The sequence below is a fragment of the Neolamprologus multifasciatus genome, chromosome 14 (genome assembly GCF_963576455.1).
Source record: "Neolamprologus multifasciatus chromosome 14, fNeoMul1.2, whole genome shotgun sequence".
NCBI lineage: Eukaryota > Metazoa > Chordata > Actinopteri > Cichliformes > Cichlidae > Neolamprologus > Neolamprologus multifasciatus.
Genome location: NC_140452.1, coordinates 7,488,074 through 7,501,556, shown reverse-complemented (window position 1 = coordinate 7,501,556; position 13,483 = coordinate 7,488,074). Strand labels below are relative to the sequence as shown.

The 13,483-nt window shown below is 41.5% G+C and overlaps 2 protein-coding genes across 2 annotated transcripts; both read right to left on the bottom strand.

Moving 5' to 3' along the window:
• Positions 1-872: 872 nt before the first annotated feature.
• LOC146503446 (uncharacterized) lies at positions 873-1,846 on the bottom strand. Its single transcript, XM_085131200.1, has one exon. It carries the CDS (start codon positions 1,844-1,846, stop codon positions 1,151-1,153), a length of 696 nt encoding a protein of 231 aa, XP_084987326.1. The 3' UTR covers positions 873-1,150.
• A 5,290-nt stretch (positions 1,847-7,136) lies between these two features.
• On the bottom strand, positions 7,137-10,684 carry LOC146503445 (extracellular calcium-sensing receptor-like). The gene is made up of 8 exons (XM_085131657.1): positions 10,350-10,684; positions 10,166-10,252; positions 9,815-10,084; positions 9,432-9,641; positions 9,034-9,309; positions 8,447-8,674; positions 8,230-8,353; positions 7,137-8,106 (listed from the first exon to the last, which is right to left on the bottom strand). Exons 1-8 carry the CDS (start codon positions 10,656-10,658, stop codon positions 7,196-7,198), a joined length of 2,415 nt encoding a protein of 804 aa, XP_084987783.1. The 5' UTR covers positions 10,659-10,684; the 3' UTR covers positions 7,137-7,195.
• Positions 10,685-13,483: the final 2,799 nt, after the last annotated feature.

Sequence of the window (13,483 nt, the reverse complement as noted above, 5' to 3'; positions counted from 1 at the left end):
CGTCCAAAGACATGCAGTTTGTGGGGATAGGTTAATTGATTAATCCAAATTGTCACTAGGTGTGAATGTGAGTGCGAATGGTTGTCTGTCCCTGTGTGTTGGCCCTGCGACAGACTGGCGACCTGTCCAGGGTGTACCCCGCCTCTCGCCCTATGACAGCTGGGATAGGCTCCAGCGTCCCCCGCGACCCTGAAAAGGATAAGCGGAAGCGAATGGATGGATGGATGAACATGTATAAACATAGCTACAGTGATAGATATAATTTAGATACAATTTAGCATAGTTATATAAACAATGGGTGATCAACTTTATCAGTTTCATATTCTTCCAAAATCAGTTTTCGAAACATCTTTATAAACTGACTAATGCTTGAACATTGCTGTAGGTTTACTGTGGACTGTTTATGGGGTAAAACTGTTCCACAGTTTTACCCCATAAATAGTAACACAAAAGGTTTTAACCTTTGTCCGTGCTTTAAGAGTCTTCAGATTTAATTTTCCCCTCAATTCATAGTCCCCTTCTCTGTCAAAAAACATCCCCTGTACATAGATACAACATATTGTATCTGGCTTTGTACATAATTTTTGCAGTTTTATATTTTATAAGATCCATAAACTTCAGAAAAAAAGCCACACCCCCACCATTCTTATTCTTTCTGTTCATAACATTTAATTCATATCTGTCTATTTCAAAGTCCACTCCTTTCTCCATATTAATCCACGTCTCAGATACTGCAATCACACTGAATGGATGTGCAAATTTGCTTAAATATTCTCTTATTTTGTGAAAATTGGCATATAAACTTCTACTATTAAAGTGGATTATGGACATTTTGCAGTCAGCCTTGACAGTTTTATTGAATTGTGCTTCAGTATAATAGCAGCAGGTGTTTCTGATGTTAAAAAAGTTCAATTCTGGATCAATGTCCTGCTCTGTGAAGTGTGTATTGTATTCCGTGTTTTGTGGTGAATTTAACTCCAGATTCTCATGATTAGCAATCCTCTGTGATAGCAGTGTATAATTCCCAGATGTTAAATTAGTTGATTGTTCCATGATTTAATATGTTGTGCTTTAGCTTCCGTTGTTATCTTCTGTTACCTGCTTTGATGAATGTTGATTGTTTGTTCAGCTCCTTGCATTTGTAGTCATGTTAATATTTTTCCAGATCCTGGATGCATTTGATGACCAGCACTTTGGCTTCCTCCGGTATGCCGTTGAGTTTAATAAATATTTTACAGTTTGCAGTCCATGTATTTTGAATTTTACCCAGTTTCTTTAGGTGTCGTGCTTTCTTAGCCATGTCAGCGTTGTATTTAGTTGGATGGTCATTCATGTAGACGTTCGATCCCTTTAGTTTTCTCACCTGCTTCAGCAGTGCATTCTTGTGTTTCCTGTTTACAAATCTTATGATGACAGCTGGTTTATCACTAGCGTTTCTCCTGGGCAAAGGGTGGCATGCCTCGATGTTATTACAGTCCAGGTCGATCCCTTTTGACTGCAAGAAACCAGCTACCTGTTGCTCTGCAGAGCTAACATCCAGTTCTCCATGGTCCTCTTTGCTGTCAGCAGTCACAGCCCGAGCATATGACCGGGGTTTTATGTGTAGCCCTGTGATGATCACATCGTTCATTCTGGTGTATTGCTCCAGGTCCACGACCCTGCTCTCCAGATAGACAATCCGTTTCTCCTTCTCTGCATTCTGATTGCGAAGTGACTTTATCTCCTCGACAATGTCCAAGATATATTTCTGCTGTAGCTTGATAGCTGATGTTTCTTCAGTTAAAAAGTCCAGTGACTTTTTAATGTCCTCAATTTCCTCAGCGGTCGGCGTTCTCTTAGGCCCCATTTAGTTTGTTGTCTCGCTCGCTCCGTTCCGTGTATCTGCATCACACTGTAGTGATGGATGCAGACCTAAACTTAGAAAAACACATTAAGACAATAACAAAATCAGTTTACTATCACCTCAAGAATATATCAAGGATAAAAGATCTGATGTCTCAACAGGACCTGGAAAAACTAGTCCATGCATTCATCTTTAGTAGGCTTGATTACTGTAACAGCATTTTTACAGTTCTACCTAAAAAATCAGTCAGACAACTACAGCTCATTCAGAACTCTGCTGCTCGAGTCCTCACTAAGACCAAAAAAGTGGACCACATCAGTCCAGCTCTGAGGTCTTTACACTGGCTGCCTGTCCGTCAGAGGATAGACTTTAAAGTTCTGATGCTGGTCTATAAAGCTCTGAATGGTTTAGGACCAAAATACATCAGTGACCTCCTGACCCAGTATGAACCTTCCAGATCCCTCAGGTCATCTGGATCTGGTCTTTTATCAGTCCCCAGAGTCAGAACCAGACACAGAAAAGCTGCATTCAGCTTTTATGTTCCTTATATCTGGAACAAACTCCCAGAAAGCCTCAGATCAGCTGAAACACTCAGTTTATTTAAATCCAGGTTGAAGACTCACTTATTCTCAGCTGCATTTAAATAAAGCACCAAATCCGCACTTAAGCTTAAATTTCAAAACTTTTAACTTTTTAACTACTGATTTTATCTACTGTTCTGATGTTATCTGTTTTGATTTTTGATTTTATATACTGTTTTGTTTGTTTGTTTGTTTGTTTGTTAGTTAGTTTGCTTGTTTTAATCAATTTTAAATCATTGTTTTTGTTTCTAACATATCTGTAAAGCACTTTGAATCACCTTGTTGTTTTTTTTTTTTTTTTGTTTTGTTTTTTTTTCTTGCCTGTCCCGTTTGGCTCTTTTGCCATCAGAATTATTGTCTAAAGGCGAAGAAAGATGCCCAACGGATTTTCTTTACCAAATTGACCATCCCAGCTTTGCCGTAATGGTCCATTTGATTCACCTTTTATTCTTTATTTTATTTTCACTTGCTGAATACGGGACAGACTTGACTGGGGGAAAGAAAAGGGAGAAAGAAAGAGGGAAAGAAAAACAGTTGAGAAGAGGGACGGGGGAGAAGGGCAAAAAACAAAAACCAACAGAATAAGCAGAAAAAAAAAAAAAAAAAAAAATACATATATCGATCACCTGGATCACCTGTTGAGAAAGAAAAAAGAAAACAAGCAGAAGAAAACGAGAGTAATACAATAAACAACATCACAATGATATATGGGAATATGACAGTAAATACTAAATATTAAACATTATTGTGCAGCACGTAAGATCGACAGCACAGTGTGCATTGAGGTAGGAGCCAAAAAGGGTGTAGTTTGTGTGTGTGATCACCCGTGTGTACACCTGTGAGCATGGACGCGCTTGTTTTCTTAAAAGGTTCCCTCATGTAATGATCTGCTAGAGGGTGTGGGGGGCCACTGCCCCGTCCTCCAGGGCATGAAGCAGGTATGGAGGAGATCAAAACTCCAGACATCCAGAGGCCCCCAGAACACAAGAGACCAAGGAAGACCAACAGAGGGGCAGCCGTGCCACTGTCCCAGAAAGAGCTGAGGAGAGTCCCAGATGAGGGGTCACCCAGCAGCCACGGAGCAGAAGCCAGGGGGGGTTGCAGCGACGTGCCCGTGAGCTCCGCCGGCAGCCAGCTGTGCCTGAGTGACCGAGCCCCAGGCCGAGAGGCCGGGGGCACCCCACCTCCGAAGTGGCCCAAGCGAGCCCCAGGCTCCAGGCCCCGATAAGCAGCCGCCAAGGAGTGAGCCGGTGTGTACCCGGACGCCCACCCCCGGACACAAAGAACCACCAACGCACCGATGTCTGAGGGAGTCCGCCCCCGGCAGGGGAAGTGGTGGGGGGAGATAGGCCTCCAAACCTTGGAGGGCCTGAGCTGTCCTCAGAGAGGTGGCGTCTGATACCCAACCTGACATATGGACACAGACATACAGGCACACACAGATACAAACATCCATTCCCACCCTCATGCTCTCATATGCACTTACTCCACACTCAACCAACGTGGAGACAGACATAAAGAGACGCTGTACACACAGTCACACTCCCCAAGCGTACTCTACGAACCGGGTCTAGGTACCCTTGCCCCTGGAGGGGGGAACTGCACCCAGACCCAGGTTGTGTTACCCTTTTCCCTGCGGTGGGGAGAAGCAGACCGCCCCGACTCCGCAGCAGCAGGGAGGCCCCACATTCCGGACCCCAGTCGGACGGCCAACTCCTCCTCCTAGCCCCCCTGCTCCAGCAGACCGCAGAGAACGAGGGCGAGAGAAGACTCCTAACCTCCCTCCACCCGCTCATTGTAGTGTTGATGTATGTGTGTTCTAAGGTGCATTTAAAACCCAGGAGGGCATGGAGCTACCTGCCAGAGAGCAGCAGGTAAGCACATAGTCCCTCCTGCTAGCCCTCAATGTCTTCGTGTATTTAAAATTGAGAGGTGGGCAACGACGCCAGGGGTGAGGTGTACACCCTGATGGTAATTGGGATTCCGTGTAGCGTGCCCACCCCAAGATCCTATATGTATGTGTAATGAGAGTGTGAGTAATGTGAATGTCTAAGTTGCGGGATAAAATTGAGGCAGAGGCAGCCAGAAGGGGACAGAGGGGGGGGGGGTTACCTCCTCTGCACCCTGGTGACACACCCCTACTCCAAGGCCCTGCATGTGTGGGTGGTTGTGGTGGAGCGGGAAGAGGGAGGCAGCTGGAGATGGGGAGGGAAGGAAGGGAGGGGCAAGTGACCCCTCCCTGGGGCCAGCTCCCCCGCTGACCCCAGTAGGCACCCCCATACTCCGCGACCCGCCAGGGAAGGGGGGCCCAGGCCCATCCGAACCGGGGCCCAGTGCAGCGGCGCCGCCCGGCCCCACAGAGCCCGGGGCAGTCCACCCAACCCCACCACAGAGAAAACTGCACCCACCCCATCATCCACTCATCTTCCAGACTACATAAGACAATAGACGCCCAGGCTGAGATCTTCCTCCACCTCTCCTGTATCTCCCCCTCTTGCAGAGAGAGTTCCTGAGAGAGGAAAGCTCCTGCAAGATGTGACAAACCCCCCCCCCCCCCCCCCACCAGTTGAAGAGCCCCCCAGGTGGCTCGGCGCACCGGCAGCACCCTGCACCAGTGGTGGGCCCCCATATACCCACCGGCCCACAACCCCGGCAACACACCAACCAGGACCCAGGCCCCCGAGGCCCGGCCAGGGCCCCAGGCCAGAGCCGGAGCGCCCCCAGAACCTCACGCCCGTCCCGGATCCACCCAGTGGCAGCCAGGCTACCAGGTCAGTAACCCCCGTCCGTCAGCACAGACCCTCCCCTAGCCCCGCTGCACGTAGCCACGAGGAAACCGTCACCTAAGAGCCAACAGAGCCCCTAATTGGCCATGACCGCTACCCTGGGTTGAGCCCCCCAAGGAAGATGCTCCCGGGGAACCCCCCGACGCCCTAAGCCTGACCCTACCCCCACACCAATCACAACAGTGAAGGCGAGACCAAAATATGACCCCCCACCCCCACTAGGTGATGGAGCTGATCAGAGGAGCCCAGAGCGATTGATCTGATGTGGTGGCAGAGGCTGTATCAAGACTAATGTAATCTAATAGATAATTTCTATATTGGTTAGAATTAAGATTGTTTTTATTTTTCCAGTTCATGAGGACTGTTTTCTTGGCTATGCATAGGGCAGTGAAAACCATATGGGCTATATTCTTTTCTGAAGTGACATTATCTAAGCTGCCCAACAAACACACTAAGGGGGAAGTTGGAATGTTACATTTCAGACACTTTGATAAGTCTTCACATATCTCGCGCCAAAACTTCTGAACTGGTGGACAGAACCAAAGAGCATGGATATAATTGTCCGGTGAATTGGTTTGGCAGTGTGAGCAGTTGTTGGTAGATGCAAAGCCCATCTTGAACATCCGATGACCTGTATAGTGCACTCTATGTAGTATTTTGTATTGAATTAATTGAAGACTGGGATTTCTGATTAGATGAAAGGTTTTTAAGCAAATCTGAGACCAGAAGTTTTGGTCTAAGTTAACTGATAAATCCGCTTCCCATTTTGCAATAGGAAGTGATATTGATTCATCTGTTTTAGAAAGCATTCTGTATATTTTGGATAGTAATTTGGGGGTTTTAAGAGTAAAAAATTGAACCACACTTGGTGGTGTTTGTAGTTCAACTTGACCCGGTTTAAATTTCTTTTTTATTATGGATTTAATTTGTTGATATTCTAAAAATCTTTTCTTGTTGATCCCATATTGTGTAACTAGTCTGTCAAATGAAATAAATTCTGTTCCTTCTAGTATATGTTCTACATATTTGATTCCTTTACCATTCCAATCTGAAAAGTTTATCATATTATTGTTTTGTAATATGTCAGGGTTGTTCCAGATAGGTGTACGTTTAATCACCTTGTTGTTGAATTGTGCTATACAAATAATCTTGCCTTGCCTTGCCTTGTATATGCTTTCATTTATTTTTTCTGGGGTTTTTGGCAGCATGTTCATATTTCTAACTTGCATAATTTTGACAGGATATATTTTTGTTAAGAGCAAAATATTTAAAGTTAAAGTTTATTTTTTTTAAGTTTATTTATTCTAGAATAATACTCCTGTCTATATTTATTTATATTTATGTTTAAAAAACATTGTTTTAGTTTGTTCAAAAAATGTTTACATTGTTTGGCCCGCGACCTAAAGTGTGCCTTGAGTTTTGGTCCCCTGTGCACGTTATGCAATGCTTTAGCTTCAAACCCCACTAAATTCTCCACTGAGGCCCTTTTAAATAACTGTTGGGAGAAACCTCTAAACATCCTGTCACCTGGTGAAAAAGAAAATCCTCCACTATGTTCACAGTACCATCAATCAGAATACGCAACACAAATCAGGCAAGATTAAAACAGGTCAAGCAAGAAAGAAAATAGCTTCTATGAAATGCATGAATGCGTAATAGTGGAAGCATAATGTCTTGATTGCTTTTAATCCAAAATTATTGCTCAAAAATAAAAAATCCTTGTTCCTTCTGAAGGTGACCTGCAGTTTTTGTATCGGTTATACAGTTTAAAATTCTAAAAATCTTGCATAAAATTCAAGAAAATTCAAAGTCATATAAGAGCATTATAAATCCTGGTCAATATATTTCTGAATACATAGAATGGCAAAATATGCAAGTATAAACAATATCAGTCTTGTATGAATCAAATTATTTCTATATTCATGATCTAATCATTTAATTGTATTTATTTTCATGCATGCATTTTAATTTATGTGAAAACATTTTTAAAATTCAGCGTCACGACCCATTACCGCCTTTTTTGTGTTCAATTCTGGTTTCAGCAGGATTATGTAACATTTGGGTCCAAACAATGTGATCAAGAGGCCAAAGCTTGAGGCCAAGATAGCAAATACCTCCACTGCATCTGCATAATTTCCCGGTGAGCTGATATAGACAGGAACAAAGGCCACCCACACAGCACAGAAGATCAGCATGCTGAATGTGATGAGTTTGGCCTCATTAAAACTGTCAGGAAGATTCCTTACCAGGAATGCAATTAAAAAACTGAGGAAAGCCAGAACGCCAATATAACCCAATAACACTGCAAAACCAACGCTAGACCCAACTACACATTCATAAACAATTTTATCATTTTGGTATTGGGTGTTTTTATGTGGAGTTGGGGAAGCAGAAACAAGCCAAGCAGTGCAGATGACTGCTTGAATAGATGTAAGAAACAGAACTGTTCCTCTCTGCTGCATAACACCAAACCACTTCAGACTGGTTCCCCCTCCTGGCTTGGAGGCTTTGAACACAGCCAGAACAACCATGGTTTTTACCAGGATGCATGAGACACACAGCACAAAGCTGATCCCAAATGCTGCATGTCTGAGTTGGCATGTCCAAAGCCTGGGTTGTCCAATGAACAGCAGTGAACAAAGGAAACATAACTTGAGTGACAGCAATAGCTGGAAACTAAGTTCTGAATTGTTGGCACGTACTATAGGTGTTCTGTGATGGTAGATAAAAATCCCTACAACAACAGCACATATAAATGTGCCCAGTAATGAGGTTGCTGTCAAACAAATACCCAGAGGCTCATGGTAAGAGAGGAACTGTGTCTTCTTAGGAACACAGTGGTCACGTTGGGGGTTTGACCAAAAATCCTCTGGACAACTGGTGCACTCCAAGGAGTCTGACAAAAGGGAGAAAGATGATGAAAGGGGAAGATAATTAAATGCATACTATATTTAATGAAAATGAAATTCAACATGTCATGCTGACAGATTAAAAAAAAAAAACCTGAAAATACACTTACTGCTCATATTACTGACTTTTCCGTCAGAACAAGGGATGCAGTCAAAACAGCATTTGGGTTCCCCCTTCTTTCTTATCATGTGGGTACCGAGTGGACAGCTCTCACTGCATATTGATCGAACTGGCTGTTGGTCAAAAAATAAATAAATATTGCCTGCTGCAATTCTATATAATGTAAATGTCATAAAAGGTAACGATCAAATACAAGCATACTTAACCTTGTTTGATATAGAGTTCCAGAAGATTTTGTTTTCATCAAGTATGAGTTCTTCACCGTTTAAAGCTGAACTCTTAACCTCACCCACATTCTGAACTTTCGTGCTTCCATCAGGGAGCCACAACCAGTTCATCACATCATAAATTGGCACAACATCACCATTTTCATCAAATGACACTTGATCACTAAATGGAGTGGAAAAGTTTACCCTTTCCAAGTAATAAACAAGCTGTTAAAGTATACAAGAAATAAATTTCACAGTGCAGACAGTGGCATTCTATATCCAATAACCAAATTTAATCTAACACTTATTATACTTTTATATTTAAATGCATTAAAATCTAATTCTAAATTAAGCATGGATATCTCTAATTGTGCAATACATATGCATACTATTTAATGTGCTCTAATATAGATATACTAAACACTACTTTTGCCCAATATGAAAAACCCATTTAGCTCTCTTCAGCTCATTTCATCTTATTGAATTGGGTTTTTTTTTTATCCGACAGGGTACATTTTGTTGTACTGAAAGTAATTATAGAACAAATGACTTACTCATAGATGAAGTATAAATTAATATCACACCTGCCAAGGCTCCAGTGATTGCAAAGTGCCACAGCTGTGCCCACTGAAAGGCCCCCTTCCTGGTTTGCATTGCAGAATGTCATCAAGGGAATATGCCAGAGCATAAACAGCTTTGTACACATTGTACTCAGGCCGGAGATTGGAAATGTCCAAGAACTCAGTATTCACATTTTCTAGATCTTCCTGTCCAGTGCATAATGCTCCTCCACCTTCCAGCCAGCCTGGTGGAGCTGGCGCAAATCTACACTGAAATGTGAATTCCCAAAACTGATTCACCTGAAATATATGATTGAAATATATTAATAGCTGTCTTTGTGTGCATCTGCTGTTTGTTTTTTGTTTTTTAAAGGACATAATTTAATTTTTGCAGATAACACAGTAAAGTTTTGAACTCTCACCATGCTCTTTCCATAGCTATTACTGTCAAGCAGATCAGGGCGTATTTGTAATAGGAATTCCCTGAGCCCTGGTATTTCTCCTCGACGAATAGCGATGCCCAGTGTACCACCCAGGTATGGCATGAGCTGAGGTGTTTGAAGCACAGCAGCTGTTGCTGTCCAGCCTTCACTGGCCAACCACTGTAGGCCTGTTACATTCTGCCTTTCTATCTGTGCATTGTACAAAGCAGTATTGTAAATAGCAACGACTGACATCATCATGACATTGAAGTACTTGCTTGACTTCTACGAATTCTATACCATTACTTTTCTGTACTCATTCAAATAAAGACATAATACATGTATTAACCAGTTTAGAGAAATAAATTATTTTAAAACTGCACCTCTTCCATAAGGTTTATCATGTGAGTCTCAAACACAAAGGCAATGACCACATGAGCTGTGGATTTCTTCATCACATCCACAATCCTTCTGAGTTCATCAGTGTCTTTGTCAGTGGGTAAAACCTCAACATAGGCAAGGCAACCTTCTCCAGACACACTCAGCTCAGTTTGTAAGGACCTGGCTGCATGAAGTCCATAATCATCATCAGTGATGAGCAGACCTGCCCAAGTCCAGCCAAAATATTTTAGAATCTGAATCATAGCACGTACCTAAGTGAATACAGATTAAAACATGAGTGCTGCTCATCAGCTGCTGTTGACTTTTTATATTTTTCCTGATTGATTTTTAACCTGGAAATCATCACTTGGGATCGTCCTAAAGAAGGATGGATACTTTTGACGGTCACTCAAACAGGAACATGTGGCAAAATAACTCACCTGTGAAAAATACAGACTGTATATTGTACATTGTTTTAAACATTTAATTTACAATTAAGTTAATATAAACAAAAATAATATTAAACTGAAAACTTACCATAGGTACTCTGTACAAACCTAAGATGCTGGAGATAGCAATAGAAGGAGTAGAGGAAGAATCACCCACAATCCCTACAACTGGAGGATTTCCAACACATGTATTGTGTAATATAATCTGTTCCTCTTGACCACTGATTAATGACAATGCTCCACGGAATCCAATTCCAAGTTCAACGCAATTATCATAAAGGGTGTATCCCAGAGTGACATTAGGTAGCAAGTTGGAGTTGTTGTTGATCTCATCAATAGCAAAAGCCATGGTTTGTGCTTGCCTAAATCCTTGTACATAGAAACTAACAAAAAACATTTTGATTTGAAAAATACATCAGGATACTTAGAAAACAGCTGAGCTTTATTAATCAACACAATATAATTACTTTAGATATTACAATTATGTTTATATTAGCATTAGGTTTGTCCTGTTTCTCTATTTTTTTTTGTTGTTTCCGTCATATTCACCTATGGCAAGTAGGTTGCTGTGGCTGTGAGGTAAAAGAGAGGTAAGAAATGCTTGAGAAAAAGTGGACTGGAAACAGTCCTCCCAGGATGACATCTCCACTCTTCTGCATTCTGTTTAGATTAAATTGCTCCTGTAGTTGGCACGAGGAGGGAAACAGAGAAGAGGGTATAGTATGAGAAAAATAAGAATACAGCAAAACGAACAAGAACAAATTGCTTTGTAAAAATGAGCTCATGACAGCTTTCATATTTTCTGACCCTAGTCATTTCATTTTATTGCTTTGCCATTCCCTTTTATTGACATGCTGTGCTGATGAATTTTGGATACCACCCATCTGGGAAAAAGAAGGTGAAAGGGCAGGTCCTGAAATACATTTTGATTAGAGATTCGTTCTTCACAAGAAGTGCACAATGTGTAGATCTGTGACTTGAGATCTACACATTGAGCAGTAAGACAGAGTTAGATTCGGGTGGTGCCTCTTTTTCTCCAATTGATCTTTCTGAGTTAACTTCAATAATTACTTCCTCCAAACCATCAACGTGTCTTTTAGACCCCATTCCTACAAAACTGCTCAAAGAAGTCCTGCCATTAATTAATTCTTCGATCTTAAATATGATCAACCTATCTCTAATAATTGACTATGTACCACAGGCCTTCAAGGTGGCAGTAGTTAAACCTTTACTCAAAATTCCATCTCTAGACCCAGCAGTCTTAGCTAATTATAGGCCAATCTCCAACCTTCCTTTCATATCAAAAATCCTTGAAAGAGTAGTTGTCAAACAGCTAACAGATCATCTGCAGAGGAATGGCTTATTTGAAGAGTTTCAGTCAGGTTTCAGAGCTCATCACAGCACAGAAACAGCTTTAGTGAAGGTTACAAATTATCTTCTTATGGCCTCTGACAGTGGACTCATCTCTGTGCTTGTCCTGCTAGACCTTAGTGCAGCATTCAATACTGTTGACCATAATATCCTATTAGAGCGATTAGAACATGCTGTAGGTATTACAGGTACTGCAGTGGTTTGTATCATATATATCTAATATACTCCAATTTGTACATGTAAATGGAGAGTCCTCTTCACACACTGAGGTTAATTATGGAGTTCCACAGGGTTCAGTGCTAGGACCAATTCTGTTTACATTATACATACTTCCCCTAGGCAGGATCATTAGAAGACATAGCATAAATTTTCACTGCTATGCAGATGACACGCAGCTCTATCTATCCATGAAGCCAGATAACACACACCAATTAGTTAAATTGCAGGAATGTCTTAAAGACATAAAGACCTGGATGGACGCTAACTTTCTGCTTCTTAATTCAGATAAAACTGAGGTTATTGTACTTGGCCCTGAAAATCTTAGAAATATGGTATCTAACCAGATTCTTACTCTGGATGGCATTACCTTGGCCTCCAGTAACACTGTGAGGAACCTTGGAGTCATTTTTGACCAGGATATGTCCTTCAAAGCACATATTAAACAAATATGTAAGACTGCGTTCTTCCATTTGCGCAACATCTCTAAAATTAGAAATATCCCGTCTCAGAGTGGCTGAAAAACTAGTTCATGCATTTATTACTTCCAGGCTGGACTACTGTAATTCATTATTATCAGGATGTCTTAAAAACTCACTGAAAAGCTTTCAGCTAATCCAAAATGCTGCAGCAAGAGTCCTGACAAGGACTAGAAAGAGAGAGCATATTTCTCCTGTTTTGGCTTCCCTTCATTGGCTTCCTGTTAAATCCAGAATTGAATTCAAAATCCTGCTCCTCGCATATAAGGTCTTAAATAATCAAGCCCCTTCTTATCTTAATGACCTTGTAGTACCATATCACCCTATTAGAGCACTTCGCTCTCGCTCTGCAGGCCCACTTGTTGTTCCTAGAGTATTTAAAAGTAGAATGGGAGGGAGAGCCCTCAGTTTTCAGGCCCCTCTTTTGTGGAACCAGCTTCCAGTTTGGATTTGGGAGACAGACACTATCTCTACTTTCAAGATTAGGCTTAAAAGTTTCCTTTTTGCTAAAGCATATAGTTAGGGCTGGACCAGGTGACCCTGAATCTTCCCTTAGTTATGCTGCAATAGACGTAGGCTGCCGGTTTTTCCCATGATGCACTGAGCTTTTCCTTTCCAGTCACCTAGTGATGGCCAAATGAAGCTTTCTGAAGCATTGCAGCTTGTATTGAAAAACGGTTCATTACTTGAAGCTTTTCAACACAGTCTTCTCTGGTGACATCTGGTGGCCAAAAATATGAAGAGCAGCTTGAATGCACAAAATAAAACCAAGTGCTTTGTAATGATTGCCCACTCTACAGAGTGGAATTCTGTCTGATATTGGGCCACCGTTGTGTTGCTTTAAACGTGTATTTTTTGGGGTGACAAAAATGTTGTTTATTTCTTTAATAAATAATTTTGACCAGTAAACTTTCCTTGTTTAAACATGCACCATTGTGTGGTCTTTCTTTGCTTGTGACGGCTTGATGTTGGTAAATACAATAATTGAAAATACCACGTTACATATAATATACATATAATAATGTACAACACATTATGGAGTATGCTTCTGCTGTGAGGTCCCGCCTCCATGTACTTAATGTACTTAACCAGTTAATTGCTAGACAGGTATTTTTATAAATAATATTACATTAGGGAAATTTTCCTATACATATTT